This window comes from Monodon monoceros, unplaced genomic scaffold (assembly GCF_005190385.1).
Source record: "Monodon monoceros isolate NGI ecotype Baffin Bay Population unplaced genomic scaffold, NGI_Narwhal_1 Super_Scaffold_13, whole genome shotgun sequence".
Lineage (NCBI taxonomy): Eukaryota > Metazoa > Chordata > Mammalia > Artiodactyla > Monodontidae > Monodon > Monodon monoceros.
The window spans coordinates 69,194,998-69,212,518 of NW_021703769.1; the positions used below are offsets into that span (position 1 = coordinate 69,194,998).

At 57.3% G+C, this 17,521-nt stretch overlaps 1 protein-coding gene across 1 annotated transcript in view; it reads right to left on the minus strand.

Annotated features, from left to right (window-relative positions):
* Window positions 1-1,475: 1,475 nt before the first annotated feature.
* GTF3C1 (general transcription factor IIIC subunit 1) overlaps window positions 1,476-17,521 on the minus strand; it is a 72,045-nt gene continuing 55,999 nt past the window's right edge. The window contains exons 27-37 of the mRNA XM_029219377.1: window positions 17,014-17,126; window positions 15,257-15,319; window positions 14,286-14,379; window positions 11,187-11,359; window positions 9,780-10,067; window positions 8,801-9,060; window positions 7,444-7,724; window positions 5,165-5,720; window positions 4,436-4,487; window positions 3,407-3,599; window positions 1,476-2,477 (exon numbers count right to left, since the gene is read on the minus strand). Of these exons, the coding sequence (XP_029075210.1) occupies window positions 2,265-2,477; window positions 3,407-3,599; window positions 4,436-4,487; window positions 5,165-5,720; window positions 7,444-7,724; window positions 8,801-9,060; window positions 9,780-10,067; window positions 11,187-11,359; window positions 14,286-14,379; window positions 15,257-15,319; window positions 17,014-17,126 (2,286 nt within the window). The 3' untranslated portion in view covers window positions 1,476-2,264. The remainder of the gene's footprint in view (window positions 2,478-3,406; window positions 3,600-4,435; window positions 4,488-5,164; window positions 5,721-7,443; window positions 7,725-8,800; window positions 9,061-9,779; window positions 10,068-11,186; window positions 11,360-14,285; window positions 14,380-15,256; window positions 15,320-17,013; window positions 17,127-17,521) is intronic.

Sequence of the window (17,521 nt, forward strand, 5' to 3'; positions counted from 1 at the left end):
GGCTGAGATTTCAGCATCAAGAGCTGACCCCACATCCCTATGTCCCATCTCCCATACACATGCCCAAACTGTCCCTCGACTGGGGGAACAGGAGAGGAAACAGACTTGGCTGAGCTGTGCTTGCCCTTGGTGTTCTTCAACTCCTCTGGCCCTCCTGTGAGGGGGATATTCCATCCCCATTTCTCAGATGAGAAAACCAAGGCCCTGAGACGTGAACATCAAGAATGGATCCCAGGGCTTCCTTGGTGGCGCAGTGGCTGAGGGTCTGCCTGCCGCCTGCCGAAGCAGGGCACGCGGGTTCGTGCCCCGGTCTGGGAGGATCCCACGTGTCGCGGGGCGGCTGGGCCCGTGAGCCATGGCCGCCGGGCCTGCGCGTCCGGAGCCTGTGCTACGCAATGGGAGAGGCCACAACAGTGAGAGGCCCACATACCAAAAAAAAAAAAAAGAATGGATCCCCAAAACAAAGTCCTACTACAAAGCATAGGGAACCCTAGCCAATCTCCTGGGATAAACTTTAATGGAAAAAATATAAGAAAAAGAACGTCTCTATGTGTGTAACTGAGACACTTTGCTGTACAGCAGAGATCGGCACAGCACTGTCAATCAGCTATCCTTCAATTAAAACACCAACCTTACCTTGCTCCTGCCACACAACGCACTCCCACAAAATCAGCACGTGTTTACAAAGCAGATCACATCCACTGTTCTACTTGATCTCAGAAAATCCCCCCAAATGCTAGTTTTCCACACTTGAGTAAAAATGATGCTAAGACTTGGCCAGGTCTTGGCTGTGCTAGGGGGGTTCACCCTCAAGACCCTAGACCTCATGCCCCGCTCCCCTGCCCACCGCCCCGTCACTCTGGAGTCTGGCCCGGGGACCAGGCGCCTGGCAGAGGGAGGATGGAAACACAGGGCCGCTAGCTGGGCCAGGTCAGAAGCTGCAGGCTGTGAGACGAGCTGCAATGGGCCTGAGACTGGGCCTGGGGGTGCAGCGGTGGTGACTAGGGGGGCAGGTCCCGTACGTGTGACCGTCACAGGCAGTGTTACCAGGTTTCTCATCTTTCAAGAGAAGACAGAGATCTGGATTTGTACAAAATGTGGAAACTCCAATTTTAAAAAAATGTTGGAAACTAAAAAAACAACAGAAAAAGAAATATGGGCTAAAAGAGAACAGCCACGGGCCAAATCCACGCCCCAGGCCTGAGACCTCTGCGGCCTGCTGGCATTTGGGGCCACGATTGGCCGGCAGGCCTGCCCTGGATTGGGTGCTGCCGGACGCCTGTCAAGGGACAGGCACGGGCCCAGCTGGGTGGGAGGATGGACTTCCAAGGCAGCCGCAGGCGGTCAGGCTGCGCCCAGCACCCCGACTCTTCGGTTTTACAGGCAACATCTTATTCCCGGCTGTTCCGAGGTTGAAAAACAAGGAGCCCCCAGGGGATCAAAGATTCTTTAGATAACACACACAACAAATTGCATTTTACTTCGCTTTAATTAAAAAATATATAAATACATGCCAGGGGATTTTTTTTTTCTTAATAACAGGTTGAAAGAACAAAACAAACCCCAAACCTGCCGGGACTCCCCGTTCCTAGGTGGCAGGAGGCCTGCAGGCGGGTCGCAGGCTAAGCCCCAGCCCAGGGGTCAGGGGTGCTGCCTGGAGAGGAGCAAGTCTATGCCGGGCCCTCGGCAGTGGGGCACCCAGCCCCGCTCCGTGACACGGCCCCAAGAGGCCCTGCCCCTCAGGCCACAAGGGCTTTCCAGGGAGCAGGGAGAGTCCTCCGCGGCGGGGTGGCTGGAATCTGGAACGCGAGGTCTGCGTGGATGGGGCAGACCCCCACGGCCCCCAGCTCCTGACCCCTCACTGGCCAGTGGATGTCCGTACAGAAGGCTCGGGGCCTGGGCAGCCTCGCCTCGGAAGCCCTTGGAGGACGCTCCCCACAACCCAGGTTCCAGAGAGATCGGGAACACGAGGAGGAGAGCAGGCGGGACCAGTGTCTCCAAGCTCTCCCCCAGGCCCCGGGCTGACGAAGCACAGTCCTCGGGGCAGCCCCGGAAGGGCCTGGGAGCAGGCGGGCGGGCAGGCTTCCTTCCAGAGTTCCAGGCCAGGAACTACAGGCGGGGCCGCAGGCTGGGCACACAGTGTCCCCGTGCAGCAGGCAGGACGCAGGGCCCCCCCGTGCCCTGACCTCGCCAGGCTGTACCGCACACGTGGGACCCCCAGGAGAGAACATCCTCTCCTCAGGGCCGGCGCTGGGACAGGAGGCTCAGAAGTGGACCCACTTGTTCCAGTTGGCCTCGTGCGGGAAGGCGCGGCCCAGGCGGAGCGTGCAGTCCAGCGTGGGCTCGTAGAAGACCATGGGGCTCCCGCCTGGGCTGGGGGGCGTCTCTGCCTCTCCGCCCACCGGCTTAGAGAAGAGCGAGACGGCCGGGAGCTTTCTCAGCTGGCGCTTCTGAACGCAGCCGAGGGATTCCAGGCCCTGCAGATGACACAGACAGACCGGTTCACAGGGGCATTCGAGGACCACGTCCTCTGTGCCCGGAGCTGCTCCCAGAACAAACACCTGAACCTGGCCTTGAGAGACGAGTAGGGATTGACCAGGGGGGTTTAGGCAAAAGCCCAGGGCAAGAGAGAGAAGCGCGTGACCAGCATCTGTACAGCAGCCCTGTGTTGAGCAGGGGTTGCAGGCCAGCTTCCAGATGGGGTTCTGTTTGGCCCAGACCTGTTGTAAAGTGCGGGGAATTTCACACTGAACTTCCCATTTCCACTTCTGTGGAAAAGCTGGAGGCCCAGGGCACACAGGGCCGGAGCTCACGGCGGCCATCAGGAGGCTGCGAGCACGTCTCCAGCTCTCCTGCCACCCACGGGGGCTTGTCACTCACTACTCACCTGTCCCTGTGGGCCTGTGAGCCTCTGAGCCCTGGTCTAGAGAGAGGGTCAGAGGCAAGACCCCGGGAACGCCAACATGTAGGCCTGGGCAGCAGCTCGGGGCTGGGAAAGGGTGCTGTGAGGGACAGCCTGGGGACAGGAACCCAGGGCAGGGGTGGGGGATGTGGGAGGCTGGGCGCCAGCAGCGCTAAAGGGCACAGAGGCCAGAGGCAGGAGGACAGAAGCAGGCATGGGGCTCGGCCAGCGCCGCGGCCTCAGAGGGCAGTGGGGCTGACGGGGGGTGGGGAGTAAGCAGTGCGGGGGACACCTGGGGCCCGAGGCTCTTCTGAGGAGCCTGGCTGTCTGCCAGGAGACCAGTGCACCCCCGCGGGCCAAACCTGTACGTGGCGGCCACACCCTCGAGCTCAGCCAATGCGCCCACCAACCCTGGCCCTCTGAGACTCAAGCCCAGACCCAGGAAGAGGGAGCTGCAGTGGGGGACAGGGACCCAGTGAGGACCCTCCCCGAGCCCAGTCACACCTGGAGCAGCTCGAGCACAGCGAGGGGCTGCAGGACGCCCTCGTAGTGCTGTAGCAGGCAGCTCTCGGGCACGCCGGGCCTGGTCATGATGTGGTGCAGCATGCCCTCCATCATGCCCTTGATCACAGGCGTGTTCAGGCGGCCGTCCACGATGCGCCACGGGCGCCCGATGAAGCGGATGCTCTCACAGTCCCTGCGGGGTGGGCACATGGGCGTCAGGCTCGCATGGTCCCAGCTCCATGGGACCCCAATGCTCAGCGAGGTCCGGCGCCTGGCCTGGGGCTCAGGGCTGGGGACCGTCTCCCTCTTGCTCTTCCACCTCCCCCTCCCCCATCTGGACAGACAGGGTCCCAGCCCCACGGCCCACGAGCGCCGGACCCACATCACCGCACACTGGCGGGGGCAGGGGGATGGGGGCGGGGGAAGTGCTAGGACCTCTGGATTTACCAGCTCCATCCGGGACCCAGGCCACTGGCTGCCTCGCCTTCTGACCAAGTTCTCAGGTCTGTACTCAAAAGTTCTACTTCTGTGCTGTATATGGGGGTTCCAGACACACTTTCCTTAGAAGGTTTCTGCTAAAAGCTTAACCAGTGACTGGTCTGACACACAGGGTCCTGGCGTGAGACAAGCCCCAGGGTAGCTGGACACTTGGCTCTGACTGCATGACTGGGCCCTGGCGGGGGGCGACATCTAAGCTGGGAGAGCACGGCCCCGCCAACCTGAGGGTGATGTACACACTGGGGCAGGCGCCCCCTCGCCAGAAAGGCTTTTGTGACACCCACTGTTCCCGACGGACCGGGCGCTACAGCAGTCAGCACTGCTGGGCCCTCGTCCACCACGTGCAAGGAGCACCTGCCTGGCCCCCCAGGGAGCAGGACCAACAGTCCCTCCCGTGTCCCGGACCCCTGTGCTACACAGATCTCTGTGAAAGACCTTCACGTAATAACTGATCTTGGACCCTGGGGACAACCCCCAAGGCCCTCACCGCTCCCCCCCGGCCCAGGCCACCTGAGTCCGAAGCACACTCACCTTTCCCACGCTGCCTGGGAGAGGCCCCCGGCCGCAGAACCGTCCGCCAAACCTGACAAGAGAGAAAGGGTGTGGGAGACTGAAGAAGGTGAGGCCCATCTCTCCCTCCTTCATTCATCCCGCAAGTCCTTCTGGGTCTGGGGATAAAGCAGTGAACAAAGCAACAGCAATCCCGCTCCTCAGAGCCTTCACCCCGGGGTGGCGGGGCGTGGCGGGCAAAGCCTGCATGCCCAGGACAACACGGGACAGGTGGCAGGGTGCAAGTGTGCAGCTGTGCTCAGGGCCCCAGGACGCCCCGCCCCGGGCAGCGGCGAGCGCCTGAAGCCCTGACTGCAGAGCTGGGGGTGTGAAACCCTTGGGCAAAGACATCCCAGAGGATTATAGCATGGGAGAGGAAAACGGGGCACCTGCCAGGCCCCTGGGGAGGCCAGAGCCTTCCCCTTTCTGCTTCCTGACAGGGATGCTTCAGGAAACACCTCTTTCCAGAACCAAGAGAGCGCCCTGTCCTCATGATTCACAGGTCGGCTTAGGAGCATCTAAGGCCTCTGCCCTCTAGTGGAAATATGAGTGTCAATAGGCAAGAGCTTCCCCCTCGAAGTCGAGGCCGTGAAAAGCTGATGTAAAGGCCCCTTTTGTGGCTGCAGCAGGTTCCCGGCCCATCGGGCCCCGTGACAGAGAATGGGCGGGGGGGGGGGGGGGGAAGGTGGTGTGCGGGACAGGGTTTGGTACCTCTGGGGTCTTCAGGGCCCTCCGGAGGCTGGGCCTGACAGCTCAGCTGCTCTCGGCCTGGGGAGCTGGGTACCCCGACACCCTCTTGGTCCTCCTGCCTGGCTTCCGATGCTCTGGGGGGAGGCTCCCTCACGCCTGTGTCCTCAGGAGCTGTGGGCAGGGCAGGCACCTGGGTTTCTGGTTCTTCTTCTGCTCTGGGCCCCAGGCTGGGGGCCAAACGCACGTCCTGGAGTGTGGGCCTCTTTGTGGGGGGCTCCGGGGCACTCTCGGGGTCGGTTCCCCCTCCCTGGCTGTCCACATCTGCACTGGCCCAGCTGGCACGCCTCTTGGCGTTCAGGGGGCCCTGAGAAGGTGGTGCCTGCCTCTCAGAGGGGTCGTCCTCGCTGGAAGGCCCCTCGGGGGGTCTGGCCTGGGGATCTTCTCTTTGAGGGTCAGTGCCCTCCTCTTTGTCTTTTAGCCGCACTGAGTGCAGGAGCCAGGGCTCGGCAGAGGCCACGGACACCAGGCGAGCGGTGTTGCCGCCGACTTCCAGTACCTGCTGTTGCTCTAAGAGGTCCTAGGAAAAGCAGGAGACACACGGCGTCTGTAGGGATCCCCAGAGTCATTGGGGTCCCCCTTCCCCTGCCTGAGGTGTTTAAGCGTTCTGAGCAAGTGGCCAGCCCAGCTCCTTCAGGACAGGTGGCTCCGCCTGCGCCCTCAAAGCTGATGTGACCTTACAAGTCTCCTTCTGCCTGGCCAGCTCCTCCTAGACTTAACACCCCGAGGGTTACCAAGTTCTTCTGCAAAAGCCATAATTATTCCCAAGTGAAGGACAGTGACTCCTTCCCTCGTTCACCACGCATGCCCTCTTCCCACGTCCTTGTTCTTATCTACGAGCTGCACCAACTCTGGGCAGCACACAGGGATTCACCAACATCTTTTTCTTTTTTATTAAAAATCCCACAAGTCAAGATTCAAGGAGTTTGCCCCTGTTCACAGCCTGGACGCAGGACTCACACCCACATCAAGCGGGTCTGGGGAGGGTTAGCTGCGCATGCGCCACTAGGGCCCTGTGCTGGACACCAGGGAACAGAGGGAGCTGCCTGCCCCTCGCCTCTCGGCAGTCAGTGGGATCCGCTGCCTGGGCTCCAGCACCGGGGCCTGGGGAAAATCCTCACCCTCCCTCCCAGGGCCCCAGAGGCACCATAAGTTTTAAGAACAATCCAACACCAAGTGAAAGGTACTCAACAGCCCTCTTGTATTTCCTGTATGGGTAAGAACTCCTTTGATAATGACAAGTATCGACTTCCACCCCCTCCCCGCTGCCCCAAGAACACACAGCAAGGCAGGCACCTCGCAACATCAGTAACACACAACATCGATGACAACTGACACGCGAGAGGGCAAGCCAGGTCCCGGGGCACTTGATCTAAAAGGTCCAACTCTTCTCACATTCTTTGGGTTCAAGGGTCACTGATGAAAATGGGTCCGGGCAGGGAAAGCTGTAACCAAGCAGGACCCTACGGGGCCTTTGCGGGGCAGGCCTTTCCCCCACACCCTCTGCTTTAGCTCCTCTCTGAAGTACCCAGGTAACAGTACCTGGTGCACTTTCCTGAACTGTTTTACAGAGGCGACCCCCCGCCCCCCACCCCATCAAATGGAAGAAATTTAAATTTGCAGTCCCCAGACCTACTGGCACCTAAGGACTGACAATGTTAACTAACCCCTGTGACACCACCCTGTTCCCTCACCATCAGCCAATCAGAGAACTGTACACGAGCTGATCACGAACCCTGAGACCCCTCTCCCTCACCTGGCCTTTAAAAATGCTTTGCTAAAACCTTTCAGAGAGCTCGGGGCTTTCTGGGGCATGAGCCACCTGTCTCCTTGCAGGGCCCTGCAGTAAACCTTTCTCCCCTCCAAACTCCGACGTTTCGGCTTGTTGGGCCTCATTGCGCGTCAGGCACGCGGACTTGCACTAACAAAGTGGTGAGTACTGTGGACCAGGTGCAGGGTACCTGGAGACAGCAGAGAGCTGGGGAGGACAAGGCCCATGGCTTGGGGGGGCTCCGGCCAGCTGTGCTGAAGAAACAGGGCCCAGAGTGGCCAGACCTTCTAAAGTTCAGGAGAAGCTGGCAAAATTTCAGGCTAGATCTCCTGTCTTCAATGTTGACAACGAATCCAGCTTTTGAAAAAATTCCACTACATGCCCCAAGCCAAGCCCACCCGCAGCGTGCGTCTGGCCCGTGAGTTGCTACTTCTGGTTTGGCTACCACAGGCTGCCTGAGAGTACTGCTCACCTGGACGTAGTCTGCGAAGGTCCGGGAGCGCTCCCCATCTGTCCTCGCCAAGGCGGAGAACCTTCGGCTCAACTCCACCCTGTCCACCCCAAAGCAACCGGCCGCTGCGATGGCCCCCTGGACTTCCAGGGCGGCGGACACGTCTCCGGGTTTGTACCCAGATAGCGCCAGCTGGTGGGCGAACTCTTCCAAGCTGCAGGTGTCCTCCTGGCTGTTTATCAGCCTGGTGAATGTGTCAGGGAGGCAGGAGGTTCCCACCATCAGCTCTTCCAGAGAAGTGACTGTGGAGACCAGGAGGACCAGAATCAGTCCTGAGAAGCCCCTCCCCCACCAGACCAGTGTACAAGCGATGCCGAGGCAGGTCATGCTCCAACACCGCCTCACTGCTCCCCCAAATGTCCAGGGGTTGTCTTCTGGGTGGACACGGTTGGGCCCCTGGCAGTTGGGTTCCTGATACATGCCGCCCTGGGCCCTTGACTGCAGCCCGCTCAATCCCCAGAGCCAGTATGATTCTCTTGTTCAAGACTCACAGGGAAGGGCTCAAAGGTGGGGCTGGGGTCTGAGAGCCAGAACCCTAGAGCTCTGGAGGGAGCGGGGTGGCCCTCCACTCAGGCTGCCCGGGCCCCACCCTTCCTGATGCTCTCATGTCCACGGCTCGCAGACCCCGTTAGATACGCCGGGACCCCTCCATGAGTCCCGACTTTTGTTCACACCAGCCACGGCTGGTTTCTGGTGCTTCCTGTACAAGGTGTCTCTGCTCAGACCACAGGCTACAGGTCATCACATTTTTGCCTGGGCCAAGCGCTCCTGACACAGCACAGAATACTGACTGTGGTTGTGAAGGTAAACACCTCAACACGTGAAAATAAAGGCAAGTCAGACAGAGCAGGAAAGGGGTAGGAAGGGGGAAGAGAAGTGCAGGGACGAGGCCCTGATATTCTCATTTTACGTGGAGGAAGGAGAGACTGCCAGAAATTAAGGGTGCAGGGAATGGAGGTTTAAGCAAGTCATCATCGTCTCAAAGGCAATCAACAGAAGAACTCAGAAAAGTGTAAAAATTGGAAGTAAAGGAGATGAGAGAGAACGAATATAAGCAGAGTACTCATCTTTCACAGCAAGAGGTCAAAAGACAACACTCGGGCAAAGAGACCATGGTGAGCGCTAACCGCACAGCGGGCACAGCCCAGGGCTCCCCAAGCAGGCAGCTCAGGACGCGCCCCCTGCGCCGGCTGCTGCGGACAGCAGGCCTTCCCTTTGCCTTCCGCTTTGGCTCAGTCAGTGATGGCCGCTGCACGCGGCCTTGGGAGCCTGGCCATGAGCCCCAGGTCTGGGCCGTGGGGCAGCCGGGGGCACTCACCAGCGGCTCCGAGCCCGGTGGGCTTCGGGGTGCAGCGCAGCCGGAGCTTGACCCGGCAGGAGTTCACCACGATGCTGTCGCTGGGGTTGAGGTTGCGGTTGCTGACGATGCCGGGGGCGCAGCAGCCCTTCATCAGCAGGTAGTTGGTGTGGGAGGCCTGGCGGGCTTTCACCTCGATGCTCCGGCGCTTGGCCCCCGAGCCTTCGTCCAGGTCTTCCTCTTCATCCTCGTCCTCTTCCAAGGCGCCGTCCTTTCCCAGGCTAGGAGCGGAAAACGGACCTGGACGACGGAGCCCAGCCAAGTCTTCTGCTGGTCTGGCCGCCCCCTCAGAGAGCGGTGCTCCGACCACAGACACAGCCCTGGCATCCGGCTGTGAGGTCAGGTTAGCACAGACTGCGCTCCAGATTCATCTCCCTCGTCCACCTTCCATACCCACCCCGCACCCCACGTCCCTATACCTGTGTCTCTCCAAGGGCTGTCCCTTCGGCCTGGAAACGCTTCCTAGTCTCTGTCCAAAAATGCCTGCTTTTCCATTAAATCCCAATTCAGCTGTTACAGCCTCAAGGAACCTTTAACGACCCCCCCCTGCTCTGCCTACCCCACCCTCCGTGCCACACTGTTCTGGGTCCTTCTCTTTGGTGTGGCCCAGTCACCCCCTCCTCTGGCTCCCCCGGCGCCCAGAGGCACCAGCAGAAGGTGCTGCACTGGACACCGTACTGGAATCCCTGGTTCACGGATCCGTGAGGCCCCGACCCGGGAGCTCCCGGAAGGCACTGCCGAGGCCCTGCTGTCTTTGTACGGCAAATACCCACACAATGCCAAGCGCAACGCAGAGAAACGCAGCACGTGTTCGTTGAAAATAAAAACCAGATGACTGAGGAAATAAAATTGCAGATGCCACAGCCTGAGAGGAAGTGATGGTGCCCAAAGCCCCCGACGGTGCTCGGAGCAGCAGCCCAGCGGCTGCCCTGGCTCTTACCTCTTAATGACCTCGTTCTCCACCATGGAACTGTCCACCACAACGATCTGCTCTGGGATCCTGACGTCCATGGAAACAAGGCCCAAAGAGAAAAGGGTCAGGACGGCCACACAGTGTCCTCCAGGGCCGTCCAAAGAAAATGCCACCAGGTCGCTCGTGGAGTCGTTATTATCCTGGTCTTTGAAGGAAAAATTATCAGGCTGGTCCAACTTGCCGGCAGCCCGGATTCTGTCGAAGAACTGGAATGATTCCGTGCAGATGGTACTCGGAAATCGCCACGTGAAAATCCTACGCAGAAAGAAAAGGGAAGGGCCTTTCTGAGGACAGGGTGCTGGAGGCCTTAGTGCGGATGGGCTGAGGGCACTTCAAATCTTGCCGTCAACACTAAACACACCGGCTTCTCCCTGGAAGCCCTGTTTTCCATCTCAGATGAAGATGCTGCACCTTTTCATCTAACCCCAAACCCTAGGCCTCGCGGTACCAGATTGGGGGAGATGAACGTGCTTTTTGTAATCATCTTTACACAAGGCAAGCCCTGAACCCCTACAGAGGGGAGGGGACATGCGTGTGTTCGATCTCACAGTCTCCACTCGGAGCCTGCAGTCAAGCCCTTGCCTCTGTCCAGACCCTGTAACAACCTTTTGCTGACGTGCCGCAAACTGGGTCTAAAAAGTACATGATGGGGTTTCCCCGGTGGCACAGTGGTTAAGAATCCGCCTGCCAATGCAGGGGACACGGGTTCGAGCCCTGGCCCAGGAAGCTCCCACATGCCAAGGAGCAACTAAGCCCGTGCGCCACAACTACCAACCCTGCGCTCTAGAGCCCGCAAGCCACAACTACTGAGCCCGCGTGCCACAACTACTGAAGCCCACGTGCCTAGAGCCCGTGCTCCCCAGCAAGAGAAGCCACCGCAATGAGAAGCCCACACGCAGCAACAAAGACCCAACGCAGCCCAAAATAAATAAATAAATAAATAAATAAATTTTTATATATATAAAAAGAGCAACTTAAAAAAACCCAAAAAGTACATGATGGCTTCCAAATGAAGTGTGTGAGCCTGCAAGGCAGGCGGCCTGGTACAGCTCGGAGCCGTGAAGATTAGGACCGAGGTTATGCCCAACCGGGAGGGTGCACTTTTAGCTGGTCTAATTATTAGAAACTCCCCAATTTGATGGGGAAAAGGGAAACAAACTACCTACAAAATTGGTAAAATACCCCAACACAAAATACGGCAAGCATTAACCTTATTCCCATAGAAGGGGGGACAGACATTGATGAGAAACTTGGTCCCAGAGGCTGTGTCTCGCGAGGCCCAGGCCGCCCCGCTCTCTGATGAAGAGGGACGCCCGTCACTTCCGCTCACCTGTGCTCCTCTCCGCAGACAGGCCCCGCCCTCCCCGTGCTCACCTGTGGTAGGTCTGGGACAACTGGTAGGACATGGGCGCGAAGGGCAGAGCGCGGTTTTTCTTGGGGCCCAGCGTGTGGTTGACCCGGCGCCGGTTGACCAAGCTCCTCTTCTGGTACTCCACGAAGGCCTTCACCAGGATGTGGTCCTTGTACTCCCGGTAGAGGCGGAACGTCTGTAACACAGCAGGCCGTGGTGAACAGGGCTCCCCAGCCGGCAGGGGGAAGACCCAGATGTGGATGCACAGAAGCCACAGCTGATCACTGATGGAGGAAGCGGTTGGCGGTGGGGGAGAGCCCGGAGGAAGCCCACATCCCGACGGTCGGCCTGCACCCACCTTCACGTCACCTCAGAGAGTACAGAGAACAGGCAACTGCAGGGCAAGGCGGATGCCTATTTCTCTGGCTGCAAAGACGCTGGGAGCTGACGCAGAATCATCTCTGATACCACTGTATCCCTTACCACGACCTAACCCATCAGCATGTCTGCTGGGCTCTACCCCCAAAATATGTTCCCAGACACATCTGGTCTGTGCCATCTACACTGCCACCATCTGGGCCATGCCACCATCGTTTCTCCCCGTGGCCCCCTGCCCCCAGCCCGACCACTCTGCACAGCAGCCAAAGTAGCCCTTTGATGCCTAAATCAGACCACACGTTCCTTCCCTGCCTCGAAGCCCCGATGGCATCTGTCTGCAGGGGGAACTCTCAGTCCTCACTAGGCTTGACGAGACCCCCGTGAGTGGGACCCGGTCCACCACCCTGGCCTTGACTCCTACAGTAAGTGCAGCCCTTGCTTACCACCCTCCAGCCTCACCGGCTTCCTTACGCTTCTTGAACAAGCCAAGGCACTGCCGCCTCGGGGCCTTTGCGCTTCCCGCTCCCATTTCTCGGACAGCACACTCCCCCAGTCTCTACGTGGCTGACTTCCTAACATTCAGCTCTCAGCTCACACACTTCCCCTCAAAGGCCAAATCCTCCTCCGTCCTGCTCCTCTGCTGTCAACTCAATTACATTAACCTGTTTCCTTTTCTCCGTAGTAACTGTGTCTACCTGAAACGATCTCATTTGTTTATTCACTGTCACTCTCTTCCAGAAGAACACAGACTCGACTCGTACTGCTGCCCCAGCAGGCACCTGGCACCCAGCATGGGGCAAAATGGAGGGCGGTGTTGGGTCCTGGGTGCTGAGGCTCCCCCCGTGGGCCACGCCGCCATGGCTCCCTGGCTCGCAGATGTGGATCCCGCCCAGAGGGGCAGCAGCTCAGAGGACTGCGGGACCGGCAGTCCCGTCACTCCAGTTTTCCGAACAGCGCTGGTTCAGTCAATTGACAGCAAATGTCGAGTACACACCAGCCTCCAGGAAAGTTCAAAGCACTGGCCAAGAAAACCTGCAGGCATGGTCTGAGAATCCTGGCTTAGAAAGTTCTCTGCTGCACTGACCCCGGGACCCGAGGGTGACAGGAGACTGAGGCTCACCGGCTTCGAGGGATCTTCCGAGGCCACACTGCTGGGAGGGGCGGGACCAGGGAGAAGACGAGGTCTCATCCTCGAGCCAGTGGCCAGGGGATTGGGAGTCAAGTGGTGGTCAGTTGGGGTGCTGGGGCAGCATGGGGTGGCTCTCCCGGAGACAGAGTGGGGTCTGGGCACATACTGGGTCCTGTCAGTCCGAGGTGCGCACAGTGCCCTCGATTTCTCCAGGTACCAACTCTACGTGCGTCCTGGTGCACGGACTAGCAGGCTGATGGGGAAAGACTGAGCGGGGCGGAGGGAAGAAGCAGGACGCAGCCGTCAGGTCATCACTGCTTCCCCCCAAGCAGAAGTGGAAGCTGAATCCAGCTTCCTGTGAAACACCTACACCTTCTGCTTGTCTCTTCCACGTGAAGACGAGGATGGGCGCACTCCCCAGACGGCCGCCGGCGCGGAACAGGGCGCACAGACCACACACAGTGAGCGGGGGATGTGGCACAGCCCGTCAAGACTCCCAAGAGGCTGGGCTGTCACAGACACAGTGAACTACCGCCATCTGGGGTGCCTGTGACGTCCACCTTCCTGCAGCACACTTCCCAGAAGCTCGGGGCTGCAGGGAGCCTGGTAGGATCCCGGGTGGCCTCTGACCTCATCCCTTTTCTTTTTTGGGGGGGGGGGGGGGGGGGGGGGGGGCACACCACATGGCTTGTGAGATTTTAGTTCCCTGACCAGGGATGGAACCCGGGCCCTTGGTAGTGAAAGCGTGGACTCCTAACCACTGGACCACCAGGGAATTCCCCGACTTCATCCCTAATGACCTCCCACTCCCTGCTGCCAAGGGGAAGGGGTCGCTGAAGCAGGGCCCCATGTCCTCCTTGGGCTCAGGCGCTCTCTCTCATGCGACTTACCACACCCTGGGTGGTCAGCGAGAGTGACAGCCCCTTGGCACCATCCCTACCGCTCAGACCCAAACTGGAAATGGAGCTAGAGGAAGGAAACGTGAGGCCACGGCCCTGGCTGGGACACAGGGACCAGGCTCTTGCCGTAACTTGGGGGCTGGGCTTTCTCGTGTGATGGGGGTTGGACCGACCCCCGAGGTCCTGCTAGCTCTAACCCCGGCTGGGCAGGAGAGCTCGTCAGGGTCCTGCCCCCTCCACTCCTGACTGCAGACTGTCGGGGGCGGGGCGGGGCCTGGGGCCCACGTGCCACAAGAGCTCTCCAGTTGACTCAGAAGCATCCCCACAAGTTTGGGACAGCACCCGTCTAAACAGATCAGTGGGATGAGAAATAACACCAGCCTTTCGTTTTCTTATTTTTTTCCCCCTCATGTTCCAAACTGGCTTGAAGAGCTGAGTTTTGGGTTTAGAGACTAAATACAAAAGTAGGCAGGCTCTACTTGGAACACACTTTTGCGATCATTAGAAACAAGGGAAGCACAAGCTCGGGAGTGGCCAAAAAAAAAAAGAAGAAAAAAAAAGATGAACGGAGTGAGGGCTAGAGTCCCAGGGGCAATCAGGTCCTCTGAGGCCCTGCAGTGAAGTGAAGGGGTGGAAACCTCACACGGCCCGGCCTGGGAAGGGCCCCGAGTTCCAGAGCACTGCTGTGAAGCTGACGTTGCGTCCCCGACACCCACCTGAAATGACTGGTAGATCTCCATCTGGCTGTCTGAGAGGGCCAGTGTGCTCTGGATCAGGTTCTGGAGCACCAGGAAGTGGATGTCATCCACGCTGAAAGAGACGAGGCAACAGGGCCACGTGAGCCCACAGGCCGCAGGGCACCGCTCATCTTGGGTAGATTCGGTCTCAAAAAAGTTTTGAATCTCACAAAAGTGATACGAATGTCCAAACTAGTCATAAACCAAAACAAAAGAAATGATGGTTTTTATGCCTTACTGATTGGTCCATTTTCACAGGGAAAAAGTTTCAGTCTGGTGGGCAAGGGGTGACATAACCTGGAAACGGGTTTTCATGACAACACGTGTGGTTAGTGCTTAGATTTTCTTTTTGTCTAATTTTAAACAACTGTTTCTCCAACGAGAATAGGCTTTTCATTGAATACAGAGCTAAAAACCAAATTGAATACTGATTATCCAAGATGGAAAGAAAAGGCTGAGGCTTCTTTCTTTTTTTTTTTTTTACTTTTCGCCGTGCTGCGCAGCGTGTCGGATCTTAGTTTCCCCACCAGGGGTCAAACCGGCGCCCCCCTGCAGTGGCGGTGCGAAGTCTTAACCTCTGGACCACCAGGGAAGTCCCAAGGGAGTTTTTGCTTGGGAAGTTCTTGGGCTAGGAGTTCAAACCCCTTCCCCAACCCGTCCTCAGGCTGGGCCAGTGACAGGCGGGGTGAGGGGCCTCTCCCCGCACAGGGCCTAATAATAAATAATTTAGTCTCTTTGGGCCCAGCGGTCTCTGTTGCAGCCACTCAACCCTGCCGTGAGAGCGTGAAAGCAGTGCAGACTACACGTGCAATGGGTGTGGCTGTGTTCCAATGACACTTTATTTCCAGAAACCGGCACCAGGCTAGATTCGGCCCTAGATGATCCTGTGCTAGGCTGCGGACAACCCAGTCAAGCGGCCTAGGAAAGGCACTGGGTCCGTCAGTACTTGCCTATTAAGTTCATCCTCTTTCCTGACTTGGTCTTTTTCATCTCCAATCATCAAAACTCGGTATCTGCATAGGAAACAGAAGAACTTGTGAACGGAGCCCAACTGACCTTCCATAGCCAAGGGGGTGCTCGCGGGAGGTGGCTACTGACTGGCTAACATGGCGGAAAAAACAGTAAAGTCCCTAAAACTGAAACATGTACATGTTAATTAAAATGAGAAAACACCACGTTCTGCCCATCGAATTGAGCGTGTTGCAAGAATGAGGGTTGAGGAAATGAGGAATGTTCGTTCACTGACCATTTTGAGGCAACAAGGAGACGTGAACTCACAGGGAGCGACTGTTAAGTGTTACCGGAGGACAGACAGCTGTGGGTTCACCATGATGAAGAACAAGCATAAGGAAGAAGGTGGCGAGAAAACGCCCCACAGGGCATAGCTGTATCACGTGATGGGATTACAGGTTAGCCCCCGGTCTACTTTTCTGAGCTCCAAGTAATATTGTTTTATTGTGTTCATACCAAGCAAATAAATATAGAAGTAAATCATAGAACTCTACAAAACAACATGGCCACCTATTTGAGACGTTTCTTTGGTTTCTACAAAACTAAAGTCAAAACTCATCTTTGCAATCGTAAATGCTTCCTAAAATTTAGGAACAAGACAAGGCACCTTTTCAGAAAAACGTGACCTGATTTTGGTCAAACGAGAAAATATTTGGAACCATCTTCTTTTTTGCTTTGCCTGCCTGAATGCTCAAGATCAAATTCAGTGGTAAGCTGTTACAGCTGGAACTTTTTTCTTTCCTCTAGATGGGTCATGAACTCTTATTTAAAACTCTTAAACGTCTCCTTTCATAACTAAAAGTTGCCCCACAAATTTATTGAAAATATGTGGGGACAGAAATTATACATAGCTAAACAGGCCACTTGAAACATCTTCAAGACTGAAGAGAAACCATGCCACTTGTGGGTTCTGGGGAAGAGTTTGTGGCAAAGGCAAGATCTGTAAACGACTACAAATCGCTCCTTGGCCCTGGCACACGGTGGGCACGACATCAACTATTTGTTGGGTGAATGAAAGGACGAGATCCCCAACGGAAACGCAGACGGCTCACTGAAAAGGTACCACACAGTTCACAGTGGGACCTGATGGATGGACATTGTCTCTACAGGAAGAAATGTGGAAATACAGTGGCGAGAGTGACTATCCTAATGAGGATGGTGAAGAGGAGGGATTCACGTTTAGATTAAGCAGCGGAAATAGGTCTGGTTCACAGCACTCAAGATTTTCAAGTTTCACAGGTCTGGGCTCAAACCCAAGCATGTTCTTTTCCAGATGCCCAGTGGCTGAGCTGGAAAGAGCAGGGGCTCTGGGGTCAGACCTACCTAAGTTCAAATCCTGGCCTGGGGCTCACTAGCACTGTGACCTTGGGAAGTTAAGTACACCTCAGAGTTTCCTCGTGCTTAAAATGAGCAATCATAGCAAAAGGACTCAAATACTTGAGCAAGCCAGAATTAAGTCAGAGCAGGGCCTTCCTGTAATGGAAGGGAGTACTTGGTGGGGCGCGAGGGATGGCAGTGCCTCCCATTTTCAAGTCGCCCATGAGAGGAGACGAGGGCACCCGAAGTCAAGGGTAGTGCAGGGTTCGCTGCAAAGTCAAGTGGAACGGCTGGTGGGGGACACACCCGTGGCGGTCCTGGCCGGTGACTTTTCCTCTTGCCCCAAAGTTCACACAGAACCTTCCCAAGGGAACCTTACCTGGCAAACAGCTCCTTGAGTGTGTCTGGGATTTCAAGGTTAGGATTCCTTAGGGCTGAACTGAACTTCTCTTTAAGCTTCTCCACAAATTCTTTAAACTCGCTGGCACAAACCTTTCAACATGAGAGAATGAGATGTTAAGCCCTTTTTCTCCCTGAATGGAGGTTTCACCAAGACACATTGAGGGAAAATCTTGTAGCAAACTCCCTCAGCAGCGACCTCCCAGAGACATTGACAGAAACACTGTCTCCTGTGCCCTCCTGCCTCCCCAGCCCCCCGGGAAGGTGACAGGTGCTCACCACTTCACTCGGAGATGGAGAGCCTTACACCGGCGCCGCCAGCACTCTCCCCTAAGCCCCAGATGGGAGCCCCGAACATGTCCTGTGCAGTCTCCTCCAATCAGCAGGCCTGTGTCCCCTTGTCGCCTCCCTCCCCCCAGGTCTGTCCCTCTGTGACGCACCTGTGCAAGTCGGCCTCCACTGCCACGCTCAACCTTGAACCCCTCCTC